Genomic DNA, 28,000 nt, shown 5'->3' with positions numbered 1-28,000 from the left:
TTTAGTGACGACTGACCTTACACTCAATTATTGTAATTGTCTACATCCTGATATAACATAAACTATAGAAATTAGTCTTGGTGCACCCTACAGAATAATTGTCGTTATTATCTACATAATTACTATTATATGCTGTGGTATAAAAACATTCAAAATTGACCTTGTTTAACATATTATAATCTAATTGTCTTTAAACCCGATGTCTCGTATAGACAATTAAGATAATAAGACAGCTTTCAAATTACATACCATTAAGACAAAGGATTAACAATGAAGTCGTTAGTATTGTACTTCTTAGCAGCGTTTGTGCTCTTCCCAATTCACAGAATTAATGGAGATGCAATAACCAATACGATTGGCAAGGAAACAGATAAATTGGAAAAGGTAAAAAATATTTTTTAAATATGTTGTTATTGCTATAGTGATGATGAGATAGGAAATTCGTCACGTGGGATACCGTTCGTGTCCACACACTGCAACCAGGTCACAATATACGAAGCTGAATGTGGTTTCAAGGTGTTAATAAATCCCTCTGTTAAAATTGTTAATAATTATAAGATTTCGATTAATTTAGTTTTTAGCCCCTGTACATAATATCATGTTAATATAAAACCTGGGTTAAACTGAGTTTACAGTCCCTTTACGTTATGTGTAGGATAAAGCACGAGACCGGGGATTATGCCCAGCATAACTGAAGTCGAGGACTTTATCTTGCTTATAAACCGTCTATGTTTACATGTACGCAAGTTGAGAATATCCCAGAATTCCCGTAAGAAAAACCCTATATCATGTTATCTTATGGAAAAAAACTACCCTGGAAGAATAACCCGGTACAGGTTTAAAGAAAAACTTTCAGAAGAATTACCCCAAATTTCCCTGTATATATCCAAAGCCGCCCCCGACTTTCTGACTGCAAGTTATTTCGGGCATAGAATATACCCCAAATCATGTTAATACAAGACATTAATTAACTTTAGTTTATAGTCCCTGTACATTATATCATGTTAACATAAGACTTCGACGATTAACTTTATAATTAACTATACTTTATAGCCCCTGTACATTATATCATGTTAATACAAGACTTTGATTGACTTCAGTTTATAGCCCCTGTACATTATATCATATTGATACCGGAATTCGATTAACTTTAGTTCATAGCCCCTGTACATTTGTACATTATATCATGTTAATATATAACTTCGATTAGCTATAGTTTATAGACCCTGTACATAATCATTATATCAGGTTAATATATTAAATATAATGAGTTCTGATTTCTGATTTCCACATACCGTTATATTTTTAGGATTATGATTATGGAGATGAATTTGAAATAACTGGAACGGGACCAGTACCTCAGGTATTTTGGCCGGAGAACGCCGTAGACTCAAGTGGTAAAGCATATATTAATTAAACAAAATTATTTCTAAATCTCCAGCCCGAATGACTCGCATAACTGTATCTTCAATATATAGCTTAAACGATCAACATACATGTGTACGCAGCCTAAAATATTTGGTTGTCATTTAATGATTTCAAAATCAAAGCAAAATTGTCTATTCGTTCACAAATTTATAATCTTTTTTTCCTTAACCCATCATCTGATGTTGGCCTGAAAGTGGTCCGTGATAATATATTTTTTTAAGATTATATAATAATATTTCAATAAATAATGCTGTATATGATGAAGACGATAATATACATATCAATATTTCAGTAAATAATGCTGTATATGATGAAGATAAATATATATCAATATTTCCGTAAATACACTATTACACTATTTTGCCTATACCGTTTTTTTAGGACTTCGAATTTTGTCTAATGGTTTGGATTGTTCGTACTTGGTTTTATTTTATTGTATCAATAATGCTATATATGACGAAGAAAGATATTTATATCAATATACTGTATAGGACGAAGAAGATAATATATCAATATTTCAGTAAATAATGCTGTATATGATGAACCTAATTATAAATCAATATTTCAGTAAATAATACTGTATATGATGCAGAAGATAATTATCAATATTTCAGTAAATAATGCTGTTTATGATGAAGAAGATAATGATATATCGGGTGATGATGAAAATGAAAACATATCTGAATGCCCCGATCTGAATCCATGTCAACAATATTGTCAGTATTATTTGGGTGCTCTAAGTGATAATAAACCTGTATGTTGGTGTAACCCTGGCTATATTCTACAACCAGATAAAACGTCATGCAAAGGTATATTGTCCATACTTTTGAGCACACAGGATATGTTGGGGGGGTTTTCTGCCGACTTCATTAGCCCCAATCCATTTCATTGCGTTTATTTCTAATATCAGATTAATACAGATGTTTTGCCAGAAATAAAATTAAAATTTTCCAACTACATCCACCCAATCGTAGGTACCACATTTGGCTTGATTCCTAACTTATTTACTCTAAAATTAGCTTTTCTCAACTGCAAATATATTTTGTAAAATTAATATTAAGGTTATGTTTTTCTACCAGATATAGATGAATGTAAGAATGGTTTATGTTTAAATCATGGTGTGTGTACCAATACACCAGGATCCTATATATGTAATTGTGACAGAGGTTTTTATTTGAATGCAGAAGGGCAGTGTGTTGGTATGTAACAGTGCACGGTATACAGAAATATTATTTTATCAATTGTACGTAAAGCTCTATTCCGCCATCACGGTTGGGACCTACTAAGTTTGTGTTAGTTTGGTTAGGTAGTGGTGGAAGAAGCGGTGGTGGGGGGGGGGGGTAAGTCGGAAATACGATTTATTACGGTTAGAGTGTCGCCTCCAGTGCACTGCAGAGATTTGGCAAACTCTTTGCTTCTATGCCCCAAGAGTAAAGTATAGTACTCTGAAATGTGAGAAAGGGAGACACTTTACATAAGAAAACCTAGATAAGATATACTTTTTATTCGAATTAAGTAGCATAGGGAGTAACATCGATCCCCGTGGCTGTCGGTAGTATCCCGCTAGCCATACATTACTGATTGAACTTGCCTTTAGAGTGTAGTAATGTTTCTTTTTGTTGTTTTCTATTTATCAGATTTACCAGATTGTATAGATGACGATATATGTGGTGAAGGTAGTACTTGTATGGAAGTTCCTGGTTCCTATCAATGTGTTTGTGATCTTGGTTATGAATATATCAACGGCAAATGCAAAGGTATTATATCTTAAACTGTCTGTTTGCGCAGTTGTTCAAGTTGTCCTTAGTTCACGGTGTATACATATTTCTCGACTTATATAGATATGACGGGATTCGGAGTTTTATGTTTAATTAGATTTCACAGGTTATTCATAATCAACGGTTTAATCAAAATTCACAATGTAATATGGTTAAATCATATTTCATAATTTATTCATAGTTCAGGATTTAACCATAATTCAAGATGGTTATTATTCTTAGTTCACGATTTATTGACATTTGACTTTGGTACCATGTCCGTGTAAACTGCATTCCTATTGGGTTGTTTTTTCTTCAGATATTAACGAGTGTCTGTTAGTTCAATGTGGAGATAGGAAAATGTGTAGGAATACAGAGGGTGGTTATTTTTGTGAATGTGCACCAGGTTATCAGGATGTCTGCGGAAGTTGCCAGGGTAAGAATTGGAACACGTAATAGAACTTGTTTTTGGGCGTTGTGTAAAGTTGTAAACTCACCCTTTAAATGATAAACTATTTACAATAATTGAGCATTTCAAATTAGTTTTTGAATAAACGTTATAACTGCTCGGTTTTTTATACGCCCACAATTGTTTGTGAACACTCTACAGGTCACCATTTTTTATCCAATTTCAATGAAACTTGAAATATATGTTTATCACCCTAAGATCTCGATATTGGCATGTATCGGACCGTAACTTCATGGATTATGACCGCTGGTTGTACAAAAAATTACGATTTTAGCTTGTGAACACTGTAGGGATCACAATTTTTATCCAGTTTGGTTTAAACTTGAAATGTGTGTTTATAACCCACAGATCTCGGTTCCTTTTGATATTCGCGCATATCGGACCATAACTTCCTGAATTATTGCCCCTGATTGTACGGAAAATCGCGTTTTTAGCTTGTGGGCCCTATAGAGGTCACAATTTGTATCTGATTTTAAAAAAAAACGCCCGAATATATCACCGTTACACCTTAATGATGGTTTAGTTCGAATTTCGTGAAAATCGGACCAAAACTGCCGGACAAAATGGCCGCGGTTCGTACGCAAACAGTGTAAAATATGGTATACCAAGGTTGTGGACCCTCTAGAGCTCACAATTTTGATCCGATTTTGATGAAACTTGAAAGACATGTTTATGACCAAAGATCTTCGTTCTTTTCGATATTTGCGCATATCGGATCGTAGCTTCCTGAATTATGGCTCTTGACTGTACGAAAAATCGCGTTTTTAGCTTGTGGTCCCTCTAGAGGTCACAATTATTATCCGATTTTAAAAAACGTGTGAATATATTACCGTTAGACCGTAATGATGGTTGAGTTCGAATTTCGTGAAAATCGGACCAAAACTGTCGGACAAAATTTTCGCCCCTTGTACGCAAATAGTGTGAACATCTGATATATCAAGGTTGTGGGCCTCCTATAGAGGTCACAATTTTTATTTGATTTTGATGAAACTTGAAATGCATGTTTATCTTGGATCCTTTCGATATTCGCGCATATTGGATCGTAACTTCCTGAATTATGGCCCTTGGTTGTACGAAAAATTGTGTTTTGAGTTTGTGGTCCCTATAGCGGTCACAATTTTTTCCCCCATTTAAAAAAAACGTTTTAGTATATCACCGTTACACCCTAATGATGATTAAGTTCGAATTTCGTGAAAATTGGACCAAAATTGCCAGACAAAATGGCTGCTCCTTGTACGCAAATAGTGTAAATATGGTATATCAAGGTTGTGGACCCTCTAGAGGTCACAATTTTCATCCGATTTTGATGAAACCTGGAATGTATGTTCATAACCCAAAGATCTTGGTTCATTTCGATATTCGCGCATATCGGATCGTAACTTCCCGAAGAATCGCATTTTGAGCTTGTGGTCCCTATAGAGGTCACAATTTTTATCCGACTTAAAAAAAACGTGTGAATATATCACAGTTATACACTAATGATGGTTGAGTTCGAATTTCGTGAAAATCGGACAAAAATTGTACACAAATAGTGTAAAAAATATGGTATATCAAGGTTGTGGACCCTCTAGAGGCCATAGTTTTTATCCGATTTGGATGAAACTTTAAATATATGTTTTTATCATAATCACACATATCCGAAAGTAACTTCCTGGATTATAGCCCCTGATTAGTCGAAAAATTGCATTTTAGCTTGTGGATTCTCTGGGGGCCACAATTTTTTTCCGATTTTAAAAACCGTTTAGATATATCACCATTCCACCATAATAAAGGTTAAATTGGAATTTCGGGAAAATCAAAATGAAACTGCCCGATAAAATGGCCGCTCTTTCTACTCAAATTGTGTATAAGTATGAAATACAAAGGTTATGGACCCTCTAGCGGTCACAATTTTTATCCAATTTTGATGAAACTTAAAACACATCTTTATATTCCAAAAATTCCAGTCCCTTTTGATATTTTTGCATTTCAGACCATAACTTTCTGGATTATGGCCCCTGATTGTACAAAAAATCCTTTTTGTTTTTAGCTTGTTCTCTGTCCATCTCTTGCAAAATGTGGGCGTATCCTGCCTGGCAGCCGCTGTTTTTTATTCATAATTGAGGGGTTTTTTCTTCAATACATTGGCTGGAGAATTACATTCTTTTACTCTTATACTTTACTAGTGGCCCTGTACTGTATAGGGGATATTTGATTTTTAAGTGTTATTAAAGTCACCTAATGAAATTGACGAAGAAACAAATGACAAAATGAAATGAAGTTCACATTCATCGATTTATTCCAAATGATCGTTAGACTAAGTAAGGCACAGACTGACCATTATAAGGGTAAAATGATACCCGGGGTCAAACAGCAAAGTTACCACAGCATCACAACCAAGTCAGTAACGGGTAAATCCTCCTCTGTTTGCCAAACAAGCATTGATCCGACGTGGCATACTCCTAATGAGACGTCTAAGGTCATTTTGGTCCAGATTGTCCCATTCCTGTTGCAACGCAGCAGCAAGTTCTCGGACATTGGCAGGACGTTGTTGACGTTGACGTAACCTCTGTCCAAGCATGTCCCAGACATGCTCGATGGGGGAGAGGTCGGGACTCAGTGCTGGCCAAGGTAATGTGGTGATGTTCTGTTGTTGGAGGTAACCTGTAACGATCCTGGCCCTGTGAAATCTTGCGTTGTCATCCTGGAAGATGAAACGGCGGCCATGACGTCGTGCGAACGGCACAACATGGACTGCCAAGATGTTGTCCCGGTAGTACTGGCCTGTAACATGCCCTGCAACAACATGTAAAGCCGTTCTTCCAGCAACAGTGATGCCTCCCCACACCATAACAGAACCACCCCCAAATCGATCATGTCTGATGACGTTAACGTCTTGGAAGCGCTCGTTTCGACGACGCCACACCCTCCTACGTCTGTCCAAAAAATCAACAGTGAACCTTGACTCATCTGAAAACATCACATTGCTCCAGTGTCGATTATCCCAGTGTTGACGATCCCTACATCAACGACGTCTTGTCTGAATGTGATGATCTCTCAAACAAGGGATCACGCGAGGACGTCGGGCGCGAAGGTGACCCCTATGCAGTCGATTCCGAATCGTCTGGCCACTCACTCTCACACCAGTGTCTGTTTGAAGACGAGCGCTGATCTGATTTGCTGTGATGACACGATTTCTCAAGGCCAAGGTACGGATAAATCGATCCTGGGCTTGAGTTGTCGCCCTTGGTCGACCTGAGCGTGGTCTGTCCTGTACAGATTGTGTATCACGGTATCTGGACCATAGCCTGCGTATGACAGACTGAGAAACATTCATCGTCCGCGCCACAACCGCCTGTGTTGTGCCGATCTGTAGCATGCCAAGGGCACGTAACCTTTCATTTTGGGTAAGCCGACGCATATCAAAATTTGTTTTCTGGTCACTAAAACAATTAAACTGATGTTTCCACCCTGGAATCCAATGCCACAATGACTGTAACATTCAAAGTCAGAGTCGTGCAAATCTTGGGTTGGACCCCCATGATGATCCCAAGCATCACCTGCATTCCATGCGGTAGCTATTGGTGCGTTTGGGCGTCACATGTAACTGGAAATGTTTCTTCTGTTAGGTTCTATAGTGACTTTTTTCGTAGTCATTTGCATATTTTAGTATTATGCCCCCAAAATCAAATATCCCCTACTTTTTTTGAATAGTATATATATATTTAATGACAAATCAATCTAATAAATAATCTGCTCCATTTTCTGAGACCCCAATTTTGTATTGCCGGATAATTATTGAGTGGTGTCATGTAAGAAACATTATTACTGTAAAACTGAAGAATTCTGTTACATTGGTGGGTATTATATGACGGTCAAGTAATGAAAAACAAAATGGAGAAAGAGTTATACTTTGCGAACTAATTAGTAGTGGGGGTGAAGATATCTTTGAATGGCATAACTTTACTGTTTTATACATGTATATAGATGTCAACGAGTGTAGAGATAGTAGACATACCCCATGTCCCAGAGGAATGTTATGTTATAATACGGAAGGTTCATATCATTGTTTCTGCCCACTTGGTTATAGACAACATGGTAACGGATGTACAGGTATAAACATCTTTAAAATAATTTGATTGTTGACATTTATGTATTTAACTAGTCCTTAGCTACTAATATTCGCCCATATTTTTCTGTTGACGTACTATGTTGTCATTCACGTCCGTCAGTCCGGACAATCTAGAGGTCAAAATTTGTATCCGATTTTGATGAAACAATATATGTTTATGTCCAACATATCTGGGACAGGTTCGATTTGGGTGCGCATCAGACCGCCATTTTTTGTATTAGGACATCATATCGTTTATTTTCAAAATGGCCGTCATTTTCCAAGACGGTTGCCTTTTTCGGCTTTTCTTACACATAATTTTAACCACTGTACCGATTAAGAGGGGCTTTTATTCGCCCATATTTTTCTGTTGACGTACTATGTTGTCATTCACGTCCGTCAGTCCGGACAATCTAGAGATCAAAATTTGTATCCGATTTTGATGAAACTTACAATATATGTTTATGTCCAACATATCTGGAACAGGTTCGATTTAGGTGCACATAAGACCGCCATTTCTTGCATTATGACCTCTTATCGTTTACATATATACTAAGCAGCGAAAAAAGCGTCATGTTGGTATGTTACTCTGAATAGACGCATTGCCTAAAAAAAACTTTCCAAATGTTTTTATTGTATATTTGTGACCACATCTCCAACTTTACCTGAGCAATAAAGGCTCCTTCCCAAACACAGAATTGAACTCGGGAAATGTTCTCAAAAACGCAACCCGACTTCTGAGATGGTAATGTGTTCTCCATGATTTCCATGTAACTCATGCTGCACGTGCCCTATAATATGCACCCCCCATACCTGGTTGAATCATTCACACTACAACGTCAGCAGCATGCTACGACTCACGACAGCTCAGAGGAACCAGGCGCTTGGAAGACTCGAAGCTGGTCACACTGCAACGCTTTCGGGCCACCAACACCACGGATAATTGCCCCCAAAGGTTACCACAAGACGACAAGACCGCACGTGCATCTGAGACAGCTCGTCGGACAGTGGGAACACACGGAAGACCCATCAGTACCGATACAATGCGCCGACGTCTCACCAGAGAATACATCCATTGCCGTAGACCTTACCGTGGACCGCCCCCACACCCTCGCCATCGACGTGAACGTCTACAGTTTGCACAACAACACCAGAACTGGCTACACAGGCTATGGAGAACTGTTCTGTTCACAGAAGAGAGTCGGTATTGCGTATCAACTGCAGATGGCAGGACCAGAATATGGCGTCGACATGGCCAGCGTTATTCTGACCAATGTGTCATGGAACGAGACTCATGGGGAGGTCCAAGGATAATGGTTTGGGGTGGAATCGTCTTGAACCAGAGAGTGGGTCCTGTGGTGTTCCAAAATCTTGCTCCAGGGAGAAGAGGCGGTATGACAGCATTGCGCTACATCGATCAAGCTCTCAGACCTCACGTCATACCACATTTCGCACGTCATCGAAACAACGTTTTCCAGCATGACAACGCCCGTGCCCATGCCGCCAGAGTTACTACAGCAGAACAGTGTCAGCGCTATGCACTGGCCAGCCCTTAGTCCGGATTTAACCCGATTGAATATCTTTGAGATGAAATTCAGAGGAGACCTAATAATGTCGTACCGAGACAATTGCGCCAAGCTTTTCTGAGAGTGTGGTTTCAGGTGCCAATGGCGTTCATCAATCGTTTGGTCCACTCCATGTACAGACGCTGCGCTGCTGTTATTGACACTTGCGGTGGACACACCAGATACTGGTGTATAAATGGTGTACAGACTCTAAACTGTAATGTCTTGGAATTGTGATGAATTAATCACTAATGTGTCAACATACTGTTCACAAAAAAGTCGTTTTCTAGAATGATTTGATTAAAGTGCCTCTCTGATTTTCAAATCGTACTGACGCTTTTTTTCTTTTTTTTTCTGTTTAGTATAATTGTGAAATGTGTACAAAGGTTATGGACACTCCAGATATATGATAAAACGATTTTGGGGGAGTTCGATTTTGGTCTGCATCAGACCGCAACTTCTTGGGTTATGACCTTTACCTTTTACGTAAAATTTGAATTGTACAAAGTTTGTGGACCCTCAAGAGCTCCCAATTTTTTTCCCAATTAGATGAAACTTAATATATATATATATTTGTGTTCCCCTATCGCAAAAATGACATTTCGTTGACTGAAAGTCAACCATCTTGAAAATGGACACCATCATGGATTTTTGAGTGCCTATGTGTTGAAGAAGTGCATATCTGTTATCTATGAATGAATCTGTACAAGAAGTAAATAGATGTTATCTATGTTTATTTTGGTAGTTGTGAATGAATGTTTAGAAGAAGTACATAACTGTTATATGTATGTTTAATTCTGTAGATATTAATGAATGTTTAGAAGAAGTACATAACTGTTATCTGTATATTTATTTCTATAGATATCAATGAATGTTTAGAAGAAGTGCATAACTGTTACCTATGTTTATTTCTGTAGATGTTAATGAATGTGTAGAATATAAGTACATAACTGTTATCTGCATGTTTAATTCTGTAGATAATAATGAATGTTTAGAAGAAGTACATACTGGTAACTATTATCCATGTTTATTTTTGTAGATATTAATGAATGTGTAGAAGAAGTACATAACTGTAATCATTACGCATATTGTGGTAATGTACCTGGAACGTTTTTCTGTCAGTGTAGTAAAGGTTTTACTGGAGATGGTGTCAAATGTTTCGGTAAGTATTTTTTTTCTCAGAATTTATGTATATTTCAGATAATCAATTGTTATTTACGATAGAAAAATATTATAAATAAACTTAAATGTTGGCAATATCCCAAAACAAAAACCATTACCGATTGATACGTTAATCTTTATGAGACTGTATAATCGCCTGCTCACGTTTACACCAGACCATATCCGTATTCATTCTTGATTTTTTAAATTAACATAAGATTTTGGCTGTTGGTAGAAAACTAAAGTTGTCGATGTTCTTGAATTTGGTGTGTAGATTTGTTTTTGAAATCGATTGTGTGCTTTATCTGCCGAAGTAAAATTTTGCACGAAGACAGATTGTCACCCCATAATGCACATGAAATCCCACGGTCAAAGAATTCTAACCAGTGTCCCAACAGTTTATTTTATCTGGATCTAAAAGGTATTACTTATTTACTAGATGTAAATGAATGTGAAAGAAATAATGGCGATTGTGAACATACCTGTGTGAACTATCCTGGACATTATAGATGTGCCTGTGAATCTGGTTTTACTCTAGATACAGATGGTAGATCATGTATAGGTAGGTCGGCTATTTACCCCAGCTCGTAAGGTCCGAACATATTTTGGTTATAATTAACCATGGCTTTTAACTCAACACATGTCTAATGGAGGCATTAACATAGCAGTCAAATTTGATTTTGTATTTTGTACCATTAACAAATGTTTTGGAATAAGTTGAGAAAAAGGAAAAAGTTGTATAATGGTAAATTACATATTTTATCATGTATGTCCCACTACGGCTGGTTTTATATCTCCATAAAAATCCTTTTGTTTGTTTTTTATTACATTTGTCAGATATTCAAATGCAGTCTTTGGGATCACACGGAAGTTCCAAATGCAATTTGACAAAATAATCTGGACAATTTTGGAAACAACTTCTAGAATGGTCTTACAAGGTGGGGGTGGGGGTCAAGGGCGTTGAATGGTTATAAAAATATCAAAAGAAAATAGTTATTTTTTGTTCACAATGTCCATTATATTTATATTTCTAGATGTCAACGAATGTAATTATCACAATGGGCAATGCCAACATAATTGTCATAATCTGGTTGGTTCTTATTTATGTAGCTGCCGCCTGGGACATAATTTACATATCGATGGTAGAACTTGTGTTGGTAAGTGAAGTCGTTAACGCGGCTTGCATTCTGATACAGATCTATATTTCGTTCTGTTTTTTATACTTTCGATGGCCTTCACTACATGATGTGGGAAAGACCAGTAAAACAAAATTTTAAACTATAAAAATACAACTAAATAGGATCTGTGTTTTAATTGGTTTGAGGGATAACAATGTATAACCATCAACATTTGGCACCCATTAACAATGTTTCTAGAACCGTTGTCAGGAAAGCAATTCATATCAAAAAGAGAAAAAATTCAAATTCCAGATGATAGTTTCAGGGTAATCGATCTAGCGGCGCGAGGGCGGAGACTGAGCTATCCATCAACCTTCCCTGTGAAGTTCCACTCGGTGATCGGTCTAGGCTTCTAACGGCGCGATGGTCGGAGACTGGGTGAGTCTGCAATCCCTCAAACTTCTCGGATTGTTTTTTTGGGGTTTTTTTTGTTTTTGTTTTTTTTTATCGTTCAGACTGTCTTTTTATACTTTCATTTCGGTCTCGACGAACAGATGGAATAAACCTGTTCCTGGACTAACTCATACTCCGAAGGGAAAAAATTGTGTGAAACCAGGTGGTCGGCTAGATCTCATGCAACTCATGTTTTGCGAGGAAATTATGCAGAAATAAAGCTCAGTTTGACAAGTTTAGCGTCAGATACAGATGAGACAAGAGTGACTCAAAATGACTCAAGGAACATTCTCAAGAAATTTGAGAAATTCGAAATAGCTGTATGTGTAGTTACAATTCTTCGGCGTTTTAATGCTACTAGTAAGGCGTTTCAGTCTGCAGACTGCACTTTGGGTGTTACCAACGATCTTTACCAAAGTCTCTATTCCTGGACACAGGAGTTCAGAAATAGATTCGACGAGATGGATTTGAGTGCCTGAGAATTGGTTGGGGAAAAAAGGTACTTCTGAGTACAAAGTCAACAGGCAGCAGATAAACATGAACAGGAATCCGAGAGATCAATTCAGAGCATCGGTCTTCATACCGATTTGTGACAATTTGATCACTGAACTCATGAGACAGAAACTCGTCCCCTGAGAGGTAAAAGGTCGCAAGTGACAAAACAGGCAAATTTGATATTTTTGCACCAAAACTTTATAAATTGACCCCTCCAGGTTATAACAAACAATGGTGACAATTGCAATGATACAAACTACAATATGGGTAATTAATATTAGGTAGTAAGTGGAAAACTTTACCAAGATGTCACCGGAGAAAGGTAGTAAGTACACTGATGGCAGTGTAACAAGGTCGTAAGTGACATTTAAATATGTGCAGTAGCAACTTCTTTCTGGCAAACTTCTTTCTGGCTTTCCCACAAAAGCCTGTGTACATTTCATTTTGCGATAGTAGTGTTTAAAATTGATCAACCCGCAGTAGACTTTAATCCTTGAGTGACATTTAGGGATTGGGCACATTAAAAAACACAATACAATTTATATGGAAAAAATAATCACTGGTCTGTACACACATAGCACGACGTTTCGACAAGTATCCTCTTATCGTTGTCGTTTTGTGCTTGATAACAATAAGGGGATACTTGTCGAAACGTCGTGCTATATGTGTACAAAACAGTGATTGTTTTTTCGATATAAATTGTGTTGTGGTTTTTTTTTCACAGTAGACTACACAAAGAACGGGGCTGTAGGGGGGCCTTTTTGCGATACTGCATGTAAGAGACGCTTTTAATACCCCACGTTCGCCGTTTCAATGGACTGTAGTACGGTATGCGTACACACTAGAGCGAATGGGAACTAGAGAGGGATAGAGAGAGGGTTGTGATGCAATGAGACGCCCCTTGAGAGAGAGAGAGAGAGAGAGAGAGAGAAGGAGCGATGGGTGGGGGGGGTCTGAGAGCGAGAAAGAGAGTAAGAGAGATCCACATTGTAACTTAAAGATAGGGCTATAGAGAGCTAGAGAGGGGGGGGTAGTTAAAGAGGTGGGCTAGGGACAGAGAACTAGCGGGAGTGAGGGCTAGAGAGAGCGAACTAGAGAGGACGAGGGCTAGAGAGCGAGCTTAAGAGTGGAGTAGAGAGAGAGAGAGGGGGGTGGGGGCTGAGAGCGAGAAAGAGAGATCCACATTGTAACTTAGAGAGACAGGGCTATAGAGAGGGAGATGGGGGGGGGGTAGCTAGAGAGGCGGGCTAGGGACAGAGAGCTAGCGGGAGCGAAGGCTAGAGAGAGCGAACTAGAGAGGACGAGGGCTATAGTGAGAGGACAAGAGCTAGAGAGCGAGCTTAAGAGTAGAGAGAGAGAGAGAGAGATGGGGATTAACGTCCACTTGGTTCAATTTTACTTCAATAATTCGCTTGCGCGTAGGGGTCTTTTATCAGTGGGGAAACCGGAGGACCCGGGGAAAACCCACGAGGTTGGACAGACAATCATACTCCTTGTCACGTAGAACCGGGGAATCGAAATTACGCCAGTTGTTTCAGTGACAGACCTTATGATACAGCACGCACATGCTAACCGTTCGGCCATCCACCCCCCACCCCACACACACACCCTGAGAAAGATAAGAAACAAGATGGAAAGAGCTAGAGAAAGAGAGAGATGGTGAGAGCTAGAGAGATAGCGACACGGAAAGTGACAGCTACAGAATGGGCTAGTGAGGGAGGGACTTAAGAGAGTTATCGGTAAGGGGGGGAGGGAGCTAGAGGGAGAGAGATAGCTAGAGGGCGAGTGGGGAGGGCAAAAAGCGCTAGAGAGTTGGCTGCCAAGGGATGAGACTTGTCCCTCGAGAAGAGAGAGAGAGAGAAGGGCGGGGGTGGGGCTACAGAGAACAACCTAAGGGGGGGGGGGAGTTAGCTCGCAAAAGAATAAGGTGAGGGAGAGCTTGACCTCGAGGGAGAACAAGCTAGAGAGAAGGGCGAGAGCTAGAGAGTAAGCTTAGACTATTAGAGAGAGATAGAAAGAGAGAGAATCCACAAGATAAAGAACTAGAGAAAGAGCAAGAAAGATCGGGAGAGAGAGCGTGAGCTAGAGAGAAAGCTAGAGCGCGTGAGATAGAGACCTAGGAAGATAGCGAGATAGAAGGCGAGAGCTAGAGATGGAGAGATGGGGCGGGGTCTAAAGAGAACTATCGATATGAGGAGAGCAATCTAGTGGGTGAGGGGCGGAGGGGGTGGGGGGTTAGAGAGAAATAGTGATAAGCCTGCGATGTGATGATACTATCAATCTACTGTGAGAAGGATAGAAGAGATCGAGAGAGAGAATGAGCTAAAGGCTGAGGGTGGTAGGGAGGGAGCTAGCAAGGGTAGGGAGTAGCGATAGAGAAGGGAGAGCAGGGGGGGGGGGGCACAGCAAGGGAGAGTGGGGACTAGAGCGAGATAACAAGTGGGCGAGATAGAGAGGTGAAGAGAGTGAGATAGAGAGAAGGTTGTACGATACCGTGAGGCTTGACAGGGAGGGTGCGCGCGAGAGCCAGAGAAAGGTATCAAGATAGCGTGAGGGATAGAGGGAAGAGGGGCCTGGGGTTAGAGAGGGGTATAACATCCACTGAACACAAACTAGGCCATAATTTTACTTCAATAATTTGCTTGCGCGTAGGGGTCTGTATCAATGATAGAAAGTCGGAGAAAACCCAACGAGGTTGAGCAGGCTACCATACTGTTAACCATGCCACTTAACTCAATTACAGACCTTAAGATCCAAAGCGTACCCGTAAGACCAATATAACTTCCACCCCATGGCAAAATCACAGAAGGTCGTAAACAGCAATAAGTATGTATCTTTGGTTATAGGTAGAGAGTAGAAAAAGGTCGTAAGTGACCTTTCCGAGTTACCACACCTGATAACTGAAAACTTTATATTGCATTTCTAGCTATTCCCAATCATAACATACTGTACAAAATATTAGAAAAAACAATAAATAAACAATTTTACAGGACCATTTTCAAACCTTTAAACTCGATTTTCTCGAAAAGTGAAAAATGTCACTTACGACCTTTTCCCTATCAGGGGACGAACTAAGCGCGAAATGATACTGTCTTATCGGCTGACATATATGCGGACATTATTATGGTGTTATCTTTTAAACAAAAGCAATTCAAGGGACATAACTACATTATGTCGTTAATTCCTAATATTCCACACATTTTACTGTTATCTCATCATGGTTCTCATATATTACACAATCAGTAGGCAAGTTCCTTGTGGAGTATATTGTTTTATCTTAATAATTTTTTTTAAAACCTGGAAGTTCATATTGTTAGCTTAAAAATAAATTATCCTGGTCCTAATAATGATTTTCCATCCAACTAAAAGGGAGACACTGCGAGCTACATCCACACAAGAATACAGTTTATAATGATTATAATGAAGCATCTCTAAATATAAGACACATCATTAATATACAAATTCCCGAAAAACCAGGGTTGAGAATAAAATAATGACATTTTTCCAAATATCGGATGGTTTTATTCCGATGATTTTACGAGTACAAATTGAACCAAGATTAATTACATATTTTCACGTTTTACTGATGCACAAGCCGTGGCATTTAGAGCCAAATAACTAAACAAATATGAACATATTTCACACCGATGTTTCATCTTTGTACCTTATTAAAATTAGATTACCCAAAGTCATTTAACGCATAGTCTTCGAAAGAAATGGGGCGGTCGCGAAGCTGGATTAACCCTGGTCTCCATTACGATACAACTTGAAAGAGTGGTTTATAATCTCACTGACATCATTAACTTATTTTTACAGATATAAATGAATGTTTGATAGATAATGGTAAATGTTCTGAAAACTGTACAAATGTCAATGGATCATTTGTTTGTTCTTGTTTTGAAGATAGAGTTCTCGATGATGACTCGGCTTGCAGACGTAATTATAATTTCCGTTTCTATTATTACTATTATTTATTTACAGTATTGTATTATTATGTTTATCTAGACCACCATATTGATTTAAAATGTAATTTTTAAAGGTGAATCTGATTTGTTTTCATATACATTTATATATTTAGGGTTTCATTGACTGCTTGTTTGCTATGTGTCTAATGGTTGTTTGACCTGTCATAAATTCACATTGTATCAATATTTATTAAGGAATCGGTTGTCAGTATGTAATATGTATTTTGTTCCATTACATTTGCACTAATAGTTTTAATGCATGGGTGTTAATTATTTTGATAGTTATTTAATTGTATATTCTCAAAACAAGTACCGTAGATTTCTACAATTTTTGGTGATAACCCCGGATTATTGCAATAAGATGACAACGGGGGAACTGGATGTCTTCGTTTTCTTCGTTTGAAATAATGAGCTTAGGCTATTAATATTATTATTAATTCTCAAATTAAATTACCACGTTAGCATATCGGTAATAATCCATGTGCCAGTAATGCGAATCTTCCATCCAACCAATTAGATTTCTCATACGTACACATTTTATATAGGTCAAGGCATAAGATACCAATTATAAATGTTTAACGCCTTAATTAAACGACGACTCTAAGGAAATAGCCTGCACTCATCCGGGTGTCTTACAGTATAGTGTCCGATTTGTCAGATCACGTGGTTTTTTAACTTACATTTAAAACGATGTAAATAAATACAAGGCTTATGTAAGATTACATCAAACATAATGTAAAAATACAACCGTATTATGCCAGTGAGCTGTATATCAATAGAAATGCCATTTAAAATATTATTTGTATAGCAAATTGTAAATTTACTGTCAAATAGTGGTCACATCGGTTATGCCCCCTTTGACCACATATCGAATTTTGTGCAACATATTTACTGATCTGTCAGTCAGTTTAGTCTATTTTAGAGAAAAAGGTTATTGAAAATCTGAATGCACCTAGAGCAGTAAATTTACCTACAGAAATACTGACATTTGTAACGAAGTATAATTACATAAACTTTGTCAAATTAAGGGGGGGGGGCGAATGGTTAGCACGTGCGCATTGTATCATAAGGTCTGTCATTGGGTCAACTGGCATTGTTTCGATTCACGTGGCTTAACTGTGCATTTTACATGAACATTATCCGCTTAAATGGAGATCGTTATAATCATGAATAGTGGATTTTTCATGTAGTGATTCCTTTGAAATAAAACATTCTGACTAATCAATCAAACCAGAACCGGTTTACCAGCGAGATATTAAATTCAAAACAGGCGAAACGGTCCGTTGAAAGAATAGTTTTCACATAACGGGGATTCAAACATAGGTACATGGATATATCTAATAAAAATCTGATGCATTAATTTTTTATGTTTTTATGTATACAGCTATAAGATCTTGCTATGATAAAAATGGTGGATGTGATCAACGATGCCGTAATGGAACTGATGAAACTATTATATGTAGTTGTAGAGAAGGCTACTTATTAGATGATAATGGAAAAAGCTGTCATGGTAGATTTAACAATACTTTTCTACTTAGATAGTAATAATAGCAGTAATGATCATAATACAAAACACGGCGTTGTCATGCAACGAAACACGAAAATATGCTGCCCAGCATTTTATTTCTATCAAGTAGATACAACCTAAAGCTTTGCTGTCATGCAAATCGCCGAAACAATTACTTCATTCAAACAAAAATAGGTGATATTTTGAGTGTGTGCTAGTTTTCTATGACACGGGGAATGGCAAAACAAATGTTTTTGTGGGATAGGGTTATTCTTTATGTCCAACTGAACAATTCTACCATTTTCATTTTTAAAGGCAGTGATTAACTAACTAATCCTATATAATTTCAAACAAGTATTTAAAGTATGTAATATGTTATTGTAAAGGAGTCGTAGATATTAATGGTAGAGTTTGTAGCATATAAACATATCACACCAAGTATTTCAGGGTTTCGGGGAAATATTCTGAATGCGATCTATAAAGTAAATACACGGATAAGGGTATATAACGACATATTTTTCCTACAATGATGAAACGTAGGCATATTCTAGTTGGATATTATACACCGGCCATATTTACAACCGGTTGGCTGTTTTAAACAAAAATCGATCAAGTACTTATAAGATAAATGGATTTGATTGTGAAGCTAGATTCCTGTGGTTAGATGATGATGCTTTTTAAACATTTTTATTGATACTTTTGTCAATGGGGGTTATTTACGATTATCGATCGTCCTTACACGAGGATACTTTAATAATCCGTTGGAAATAAGGCGCCTCGGGAATATATTATAGGGACGTCTTCCGATAATGCGCAACGGGAAACCCTTGTCCCACAGCAATACTAAATATATGACGATACGTTGTCGTTAGGAGGTGACTGTGGTACTGGAGCGTCTAAAAACTAAGGGAAAAGAATATTTGTACAGTCCTACACACAAACCAGGTTTTTGGCAAAATCCAGCTCGATATAGTTCGATTCGGTTTGTTACATATTTCCCATCGGTCGACTTTTCGGGTAGAAATCATGGAATAAGCTTTATTTTGTAGGTTTTGATGTTTGATTACATCATATACTATTCAAAAAAAGTAGGGGATATTTGATTTTGGGGGCATAATACTAACATATGCAAATGACTACGAAAAAAGTCACTATAGAACCTAACAGAAGAAACATTTCCAGTTACATGTGACGCCCAAACGCACCAATAGCTACCGCATGGAATGCAGGTGATGCTTGGGATCATCATGGGGGTCCAACCCAAGATTTGCACGACTCTGACTTTGAATGTTACAGTCATTGTGGCATTGAATTCCAGGGTGGAAACATCAGTTTAATTGTTTTAGTGACCAGAAAACAAATTTTGATATGCGTCGGCTTACCCAAAATGAAAGGTTACGTGCCCTTGGCATGCTACAGATCGGCACAACACAGGCGGTTGTGGCGCGGACGATGAATGTTTCTCAGTCTGTCATAAGCAGGCTATGGTCCAGATACCGTGATACACAATCTGTACAGGACAGACCACGCTCAGGTCGACCAAGGGCGACAACTCAAGCCCAGGATCGATTTATCCGTACCTTGGCCTTGAGAAATCGTGTCATCACAGCAAATCAGATCAGCGCTCGTCTTCAAACAGACACTGGTGTGAGAGTGAGTGGCCAGACGATTCGGAATCGACTGCATAGGGGTCACCTTCGCGCCCGACGTCCTCGCGTGATCCCTTGTTTGAGAGATCATCACATTCAGGCAAGACGTCGTTGGTGTAGGGATCGTCAACACTGGGATAATCGACGCTGGAGCAATGTGATGTTTTCAGATGAGTCAAGGTTCACTGTTGATTTTTTGGACAGACGTAGGAGGGTGTGGCGTCGTCGAAACGAGCGCTTCCAAGACGTTAACGTCATCAGACATGATCGATTTGGGGGTGGTTCTGTTATGGTGTGGGGAGGCATCACTGTTGCTGGAAGAACGGCTTTACATGTTGTTGCAGGGCGTGTTACAGGCCAGTACTACCGGGACAACATCTTGGCAGTCCATGTTGTGCCGTTCGCACGACGTCATGGCCGCCGTTTCATCTTCCAGGATGACAACGCAAGATGTCACAGGGCCAGGATCGTTACAGGTTACCTCCAACAACAGAACATCACCACATTACCTTGGCCAGCACTGAGTCCCGACCTCTCCCCCAATCGAGCATGTCTGGGACATGCTTGGACAGAGGTTACGTCAACGTCAACAACGTCCTGCCAATGTCCAAGAACTTGCTGCTGCGTTGCAACAGGAATGGGACAATCTGGACCAAAATGACCTTAGACGTCTCATTAGGAGTATGCCACGTCGGATCAATGCTTGTTTGGCAAACAGAGGAGGATTTACCCGTTACTGACTTGGTTGTGATGCTGTGGTAACTTTGCTGTTTGACCCCGGGTATCATTTTACCCTTATAATGGTCAGTCTGTGCCTTACTTAGTCTAACGATCATTTGGAATAAATCGATGAATGTGAACTTCATTTCATTTTGTCATTTGTTTCTTCGTCAGTTTCATTAGGTGACTTTAATAACACTTAAAAATCAAATATCCCCTACTTTTTTTGAATAGTTATATATGTTTTCAAGGGAACAGAATCCATTTCGGTCAGTGACAACTGTGTATAAAATTATTATTTTGCACATTTACAATATGACGGCCATTTTTGGCGGGAATATGTAAGGATGTGCGAATATTGATTAAGTAGTCGTCTATGGTACCAGGATATATTTTTTTGCGGAGCAGATTCAATTTTTGCCGTTTACAACTGTGTAAAATCATCACATGTTCACATATTTGGCATATTTCCAATATGGCTTTCATGTCGGGCGGGAAACTGGGACGATGTGCTGATTTTGATTACGTTGTCGCGTTTTTGTGTCAATATTTGTTTTTCGGGGGCACAGATTCGATTTCTGCCATTTACAACTGCGTGAAATGGTGGTATGTACACACATTCAGCATATTTTTGTTTGTGGCAGGACGTTTTCTGAACACATTACTGAAAAGGTTTCTGAATCCAATTCTGCTATGTATGAGCTTGCAGCATGTTCCTGGAAGCCCGTTCAAAGTTTACCCATTAGGTATATTATCCATATATTAGGTATATGTAGTAGTTGAACTCCAGTCTGATTTTAAGACTTGGTGGCGCCATCGAGACTTTCAGATTATGTCCAACTATGATTAAAAATGTGTGACTTACAACTGTTGAAAAGGTAATTAATAAATTAAAGAGTAGAACAGAAATGTATGATATTAAATATAAAGTGGTATGCAGAGAAATAAAAACAAGGACGGCAAATGCAGTAGTAATACTTGCTATAAGAAACCTTTATGGCATAGGTTATATTATCAACTGACCCCAAGATGCGTGTGGAAGGAATCGTTCAGAGGATTGCAGTTGCGTTGGAAAAACAAACTATATCACCACTTAAACGACGCCGTGACCCGTTATTTATGACATCTCTGCCATCTCCACTGACAGTGATGTCAAAGTAGCCAGCCACGTCGTCGTGTACGTGGTGACATACTTTATGTTTCCAACGCAATATCATTCCACATGCTCGTTCTACATTCATCTTGGAAATCAGTTGATAACATAATTTATGCTATGAGGGCTTCTTAGCAAGTATTTCATTTACAGCCACGTCCCCACCACTATCCTCCACCTTGCTGCCAGGCTGGAACGAAGCTCCTGGCCATATACTTTCTACGCTGTTACGACGTTTATGTTTATATAGGGAAGATACTGAGCCTCGTCCATCTGCTCCAGTCTAGTACCCAAAGAGGAAACCTCAAGAAAACTATGAAATGTTCTTGTTTGCTTGACTTTTGGTTGTTCTCTGCTTTGAAAGTGAATGAGGACGGGTGAGCATGGCACAGTCTCTATAGGCGTGGCGAGAGGACGCTTTACGCCTGGTAGGCACATCACTAAAGTGTGGTGATGAGCGTAGTAAGATCTTGTAGTAAGCGCTTGGTGTGGTCGTGGCAGGCGCATAATGGGCACGTGGCGTAAGCACCACGCTGCCCCTATGCTCTTTTTGCCTTCATGCCAGGAATAGGCTTTGCTTTCCCAGGAAAATCGATGATAAATAAATAATAATAATGTGTTTAGAAAACGTTCCACCATCTTGGAAATATGCTAAATTGGTGAACATACGACCATTTATGTAGTTGTATATGACAGAAATCGAATCTGCCTCCCCGAAAACATATTATATTGTCACCAAAGACAACTACTTAATCGAAATCAACCCATCGTCCGATTTTCCCGCCAGAAATGGCAGCAATATTGGAAATATACTAAATATCTGTACATCGTCTCATTTTCCCGCCAAAAATGCCCACCATCTTGGTAATATGCTAAGTATATGAACATGTGATCATTTTACAGGGTCGAAATGTCAGGAATGGAATCTGTGACCCCGAAAACATATATATTGACACCAAACACTACTACTTAATCGAAATCAGCGCATCGACAGATTTTCCCGCTAAAAATGAGCGCCATCTTGGAAATATCATCATGAAATGATGGAAAACAATCTGAAATATGGTCATGAATGCCGCCAATATTAATACATTGCCAAATCACAGTTGATATGTCGATAACATTATAAATAAGGTGAAAATAAAAAATAATTTGGAATATTATCGCAAAATGGCTACCCTCAAATAATGGCCTCCCATACTATGAAGACCTACTCAAAAAAATGTCAACATTGGTTTTTTGTAATCAAACATCAAAACCTACAAAATAAAACTTATTCCACGATTTCTACCCGAAAAGCCGACGGATTTACATTAACGATCGGACTAGTACGTGAGTGAAGAGAGACAAGGCTCACTCCCATATTATTATATACCTAACGGTTCTTATATAACCTTATCGTCAGTGTTAACTTTTAATCCTCTTAATTTCTAAACTTAGTCTAAATACCTATGATTGTAGGAAACCGCAATTAATGTTGCGGATCTAACTAAATAAAAGTTGAGTAAGGGATCTTGATGAGAACTAAATATTTCAATAATTATACAACTTTTTGATATACATGAGCTCTGTAGGAAAAGCCTTTTCGAGGAGGTGTGATAAGGCATGTATACATGACTAAACATCGGAACGTAATATCTCTATACAATAACACGTTAGACAGTACGCCTGAGTATGCATTACCATTAATACTGTCGATACAATCTATAACAGGTAATTGTTGAAAATTGTAAGGACAACAATTCATGCAAACACTTGAAATTTGAACAGCGGAAAATATGTTTGTAATAAATCAATTAGTTTAAAGTGCCCTTAATCATAAATGGCGTTTTACTTCATTAACGACATAAAATACGAAATCAAACGAAATGAAACTAAATGGGGTTTAACGTCCCACAGTTCTGTTCCAACTGGGCTAATGAAGACGGGACAAAATCAAATAATTGTTCTATCAAGTTTATAGAAATTAATCTATTATGTATCATTGTATAACTATAAAGTTCAGTTCACGGCAAAATATTTTCAGTTGAATCTTTCAAACAAGTACAATCACATTGTGGCGTTTGAAGCGCATCCTTAACAGTGGGGTCTTTTCCTTCAAAGCTATCCTTTCGTTTAGCAGTAATAGGTTAATTCTGAATTATATGCAATTAGATTCGAGTACCATCTTTAGGTTTTGATGGACCTGTTTTAATCCGTAAAAATCCGAGCCGCCGGGGATATAACTAGCATTCATGTTTTGATTTTTTAAAAATTATATGTTGAGTAAGTAATATACTAGCGTATGTTAAGCCGTGAGAAAGCGCGCACAGTTATTTTAACAGGCCAATGCTTGAAATTCTGTACTTATGCGGGTCGTTATGAATTGGTTTTGAAAAATAATGAATCGTATATATTTTCTGTTTGTCTGGTTGTCTATTGGATAAATTGCCCTCACAACACGTAATGCATATCGTGTGTGTTTCTCAGTACACTTTAGTATTTAGTAACATTGATCTACAACTTTTTAAAATATTCAACAGAAATAATAATATATCAAAGATCAAGACCTATAGATCACATAAACTTTTAGCTGAATACATCAAATTAATATTTCTATTTCTTTAACTTCAGCAATGTTTTTCATTGATACATTTTGAAAAGATGGAAGGAATAAAATATGGCTTATTATTAGGACTCTCTTATGAAATCAAACTAATTAGTCTTTAGAGTTAACAACTGTAAATTTATTTGAAGTATTGTGTTCTATGCGATACAATACAAATTATCTGAGATAGAAACCTTTGTTATTCTGAAACTTATGCTTGTAATTAGAAACTATTTGTATAAGTAGTTAAACAAAATAGAATTGGTATTAGAAAGATACAGAGAAAGTTTGAACTCCTTAAATAAGGCGTAAACGTGCCTTCTTCGTTTTCTTGCACGGCATCAATCACTAGTGTCAGTTTGTATAATAAAACTTTATGTAAATTTGAAAATAATCTGAAACGCGGTTGATATTAAGTACCCTGACAGGTGCCTATCCTTCTTGTTCTGCTATGCAAAGGATACACAAAAACCCAACCGACACATCAATTAGCATTGTTCTAATAAATCTGAGGATGATATTATTCCAATCCTAACCAATCAAGTGGGTTATTGTAAAACATATCAAACTGGTGTGACGGCTCAACAAACGAGAGCTATTACGTGTACGGCTAAATGCTGAAAAATTTGCCCAATTTGATATTTTTATGTTTTATCCTATACAACGTTAAGTGATGTTAGTTAAAATTGGCTAACATTGGATTTTTCTATTTACGACGAAGGAATCTTGATATAAACCATTCTTATTTTATTATCTTCAGAATTAATTTGATCAACGATTTTCTAGTAGATTAATTATACGTCTAACGGTACATTTTATTTATATCCACTGACAATATAATTCTTATTATAGATGTAGATGAATGTAAGACGTATATAAATGGTGGATGTGAACAAGAATGTATTAATACGCCAGGAAGTTATAAATGTACCTGTTTCAAAGGTTATAAACAATTAGTGAATAAAGATCACGTTGACAAATGTGAAGGTAAATTATAAACATCGTCCAATTATAATCGGAACTTAAATACCATGATAAGAAATGTCAAGTGTGGTATTGTAATATTTAATGGCCCACTTTACTGTTAATTGCAATTAAGAAATATCATATAATAATGTCTCCAAAAAGTTAGAACTTTTATCTATAGGTGCGATGTTTTGCAAATGACATAATTACTAACAGAGAAGATTTTTTTTGGGGGGGGGGGGGGGTGGCGGGAACAGTTTATAGATATTTCACTTGCGACTGGATAAATATATATTTTTATCTATTTTTACAAGATCAAACAAAAATTGTTCTTTTTTATAATGTTAGTACAGAGCATGTTGGCGAGGAATTGTACTTCAAAACAATATATCTCACAATCTGTTTAACAGGATATAATTTTTTAAAGATTTTTTGTATAGTTTTGTTTTATTAAATAGATATATAGTCTATTCAACTATTATTTACTTTCATGCTTGCATCCCTAGGGCTGCTAGCCTTTAATTGATTTATCGTTGTATGTTATACAAATACTTCTATATATATTTAAGGCAGATTCTAATGCGAGGTATGTGTGAAATATTTAATGTGTTTGTTTATCAAACAACACACCGGCTGTGCTGCGTTATTTTTTTTTCTCTGAAACTAGAAACCTTTGAACACATGACTCCGGGATATGTAGTGAACGCGTTCAACCTCACGCCCCCTTCTTTATATTATATACCTGTAAGTGGGGTATTATCGATTATAATCAAACCTTCATCTTTACTTTAAATGGTGTTAGTATATTATAACTGTTTTTTTAAGCTATTTGTGAACCAAAATGTAAAAATAATGGTAAATGTGTTGCACCTAATAAATGTTTATGCCCTGTCGGTTATCCAGGACCACGGTGTACCGGTAAGTATTGACAATGAAAAAAAACCCCGATTTTCTTTCAAGTATCAAGCTTTAATATAGTAATTAAGAATGACCATTGGTATGCCTATTTAATAATGAACAATTTTCTATCGGGGGTCGCTGCTGCTGAGGGGTATGGGACGAACCTCCGGGATTTTTCAAGCCCGTCATTCAAGGAAAGTCTGCCTAGATCCATATGTATACCTTGCGTGCAAGAAAAAAGAAACCATAGCAGATGACAAAAGCGGAAGTGCAGAGGAAATCCCCTATCTTCGCAAACCATAAAAAAAAAATTACCATATTATGATCGTCTGAAAATGTCCGAGGTATTGTGTTACAACCCATTTCATTGCAAAGTTTTATACAGCCGAGTTTCCATTTGGGCATAAATCTGTCTATACGAATTAGGGGCAATATTCCCGAATGCTCCTTACGTTTAGTCAGTGGTTAGATGTTCTGCTTATTCCGTGTTAACACTATAGATTTTAGTTTTGGTTATTATATACTCATATCGCGGCTCCACAATTTCTTATCAATACTTTAGCAGGCTTCATCAGATTGTCATAGAATATTTAAAAGGTAATAAAATAACTAGATCGATCGTCACAGGGAGGAATTCTTGATAGAATTGTTCAAAGCTTGGACGATTTAGCTGTTACATTGCAAGCCCACGTCTATTTCTGCCTATTATATCGATTACGGAACAAAATATCGGTAATCCCCATGATCATCAATTACAAAACGTTATTCAATGCTATTCAGTCAATTAACCAAATGTCCTAAATATATGTATTTCTATGACATGTTCATGGGCACGGTATCTCTTTCTTAAACGTTGACTATTGTTTCAGCTCGATGTGAGCCAGCTTGTGCTCATGGTGGAGCATGTCATCGTCACAACCAATGTATCTGTCAACCTGGCTGGACTGATCCTGGTTGTCTGACAGGTTCGTATTAGTTATTGCTTCTTGTGCAATAAGAGGAGAGGAAAGTGCCACCCAATGTGCCACGGTTCTTTTCCTTTGTAAACCAGATCTTCCTTTAGTTAGACCCCCTCCCAGTGACAGTGAAGTTCAGACAGCCTTTTAGTCTAAATGGGAGTTTCGAGATTTCAAACATATAGAGACCCGAATTATTCCCTGTTTACGAAGCTAAATGTTTCGTTTGGAAGTTAGATTATTGACCCGCAAGGTTATTCAAACCAGTACTACAAAATGACCAATAAAAGATAACATTCTTTGTTATTTTTACCAAACCAGGCGAAGAAAAACAAATTGGTGAAATCGCGTCTTATACAAACATTTATTTATGTAAGACCTGAATCAAGCCATGACATCGTCCAAAGCACCACATGTCAAATTAATCTAACCTGTCTAAATGGATCACCTGTGAAAACACACTGATGCATCGCATGCAATATTATCAACTTGATTATTATAGCTGTATGTAGACCGGGATGTCTCAATGGTGGTAAATGTATAGCACCGAAAACATGTCAGTGTAAAACTGGCTATACTGGTTCAAGATGTGAAACACGTAAGTATCTTCAATTTTAACGTAACAAAAATATCCAGAAAACATTGTGCTATAATAAGTGGGTTTTCTAACTGGCGAAAGCTTTAGAAAAGTGGCATCGGATGTTTCGAAAAGGGCTAAGCATATTGTGCCCCATAAACGTCATCCGCTATTACTAATTAGAAATTATAACTTATATTACTACACAAGGCTTTTAAAAAGATGCATTTTAAATTTTATTTACACTGCAGCTATTTGTGTACCGGCTAAGCATATTGTGCCCCATAAACGTGATCCGCTATTACTAATTAGAAATTATAACCTAAATTACTACACAAGGCTTTTAAAAAGATGCATTTTAAATTTTATTTACACTGCAGCTATTTGTGTACCGGCTTGTAGAAATGGTGGTATTTGTCGTCAACCGAATGTCTGTTTATGTCAGAATGGTTTTAGTGGGCCACGATGTTCTCAATGTAAGTAA

At 37.7% G+C, this 28,000-nt stretch overlaps 1 protein-coding gene across 1 annotated transcript; it reads left to right on the top strand.

Moving 5' to 3' along the window:
• Positions 1 to 70: 70 nt before the first annotated feature.
• On the top strand, positions 71 to 28,000 carry LOC126815215 (fibrillin-1). Its single transcript, XM_056099269.1, has 17 exons — positions 71 to 384; positions 1,310 to 1,397; positions 2,043 to 2,237; positions 2,508 to 2,627; positions 3,066 to 3,185; positions 3,505 to 3,621; positions 7,621 to 7,746; positions 10,349 to 10,471; positions 10,910 to 11,032; positions 11,505 to 11,627; positions 16,353 to 16,472; positions 17,886 to 18,011; positions 24,970 to 25,104; positions 25,909 to 26,001; positions 26,853 to 26,948; positions 27,442 to 27,537; positions 27,768 to 28,000. The coding sequence occupies exons 1-17, from the start codon at positions 271 to 273 to the stop codon at positions 27,998 to 28,000; spliced, it is 2,148 nt and encodes a 715-aa protein (XP_055955244.1). The 5' UTR covers positions 71 to 270.

The sequence above is a fragment of the Patella vulgata genome, chromosome 3, assembly GCF_932274485.2.
Source record: "Patella vulgata chromosome 3, xgPatVulg1.2, whole genome shotgun sequence".
Lineage (NCBI taxonomy): Eukaryota > Metazoa > Mollusca > Gastropoda > Patellidae > Patella > Patella vulgata.
Note: the sequence above shows the minus strand (reverse complement) of the source record. Positions and strands in the feature narration are given on the sequence as shown.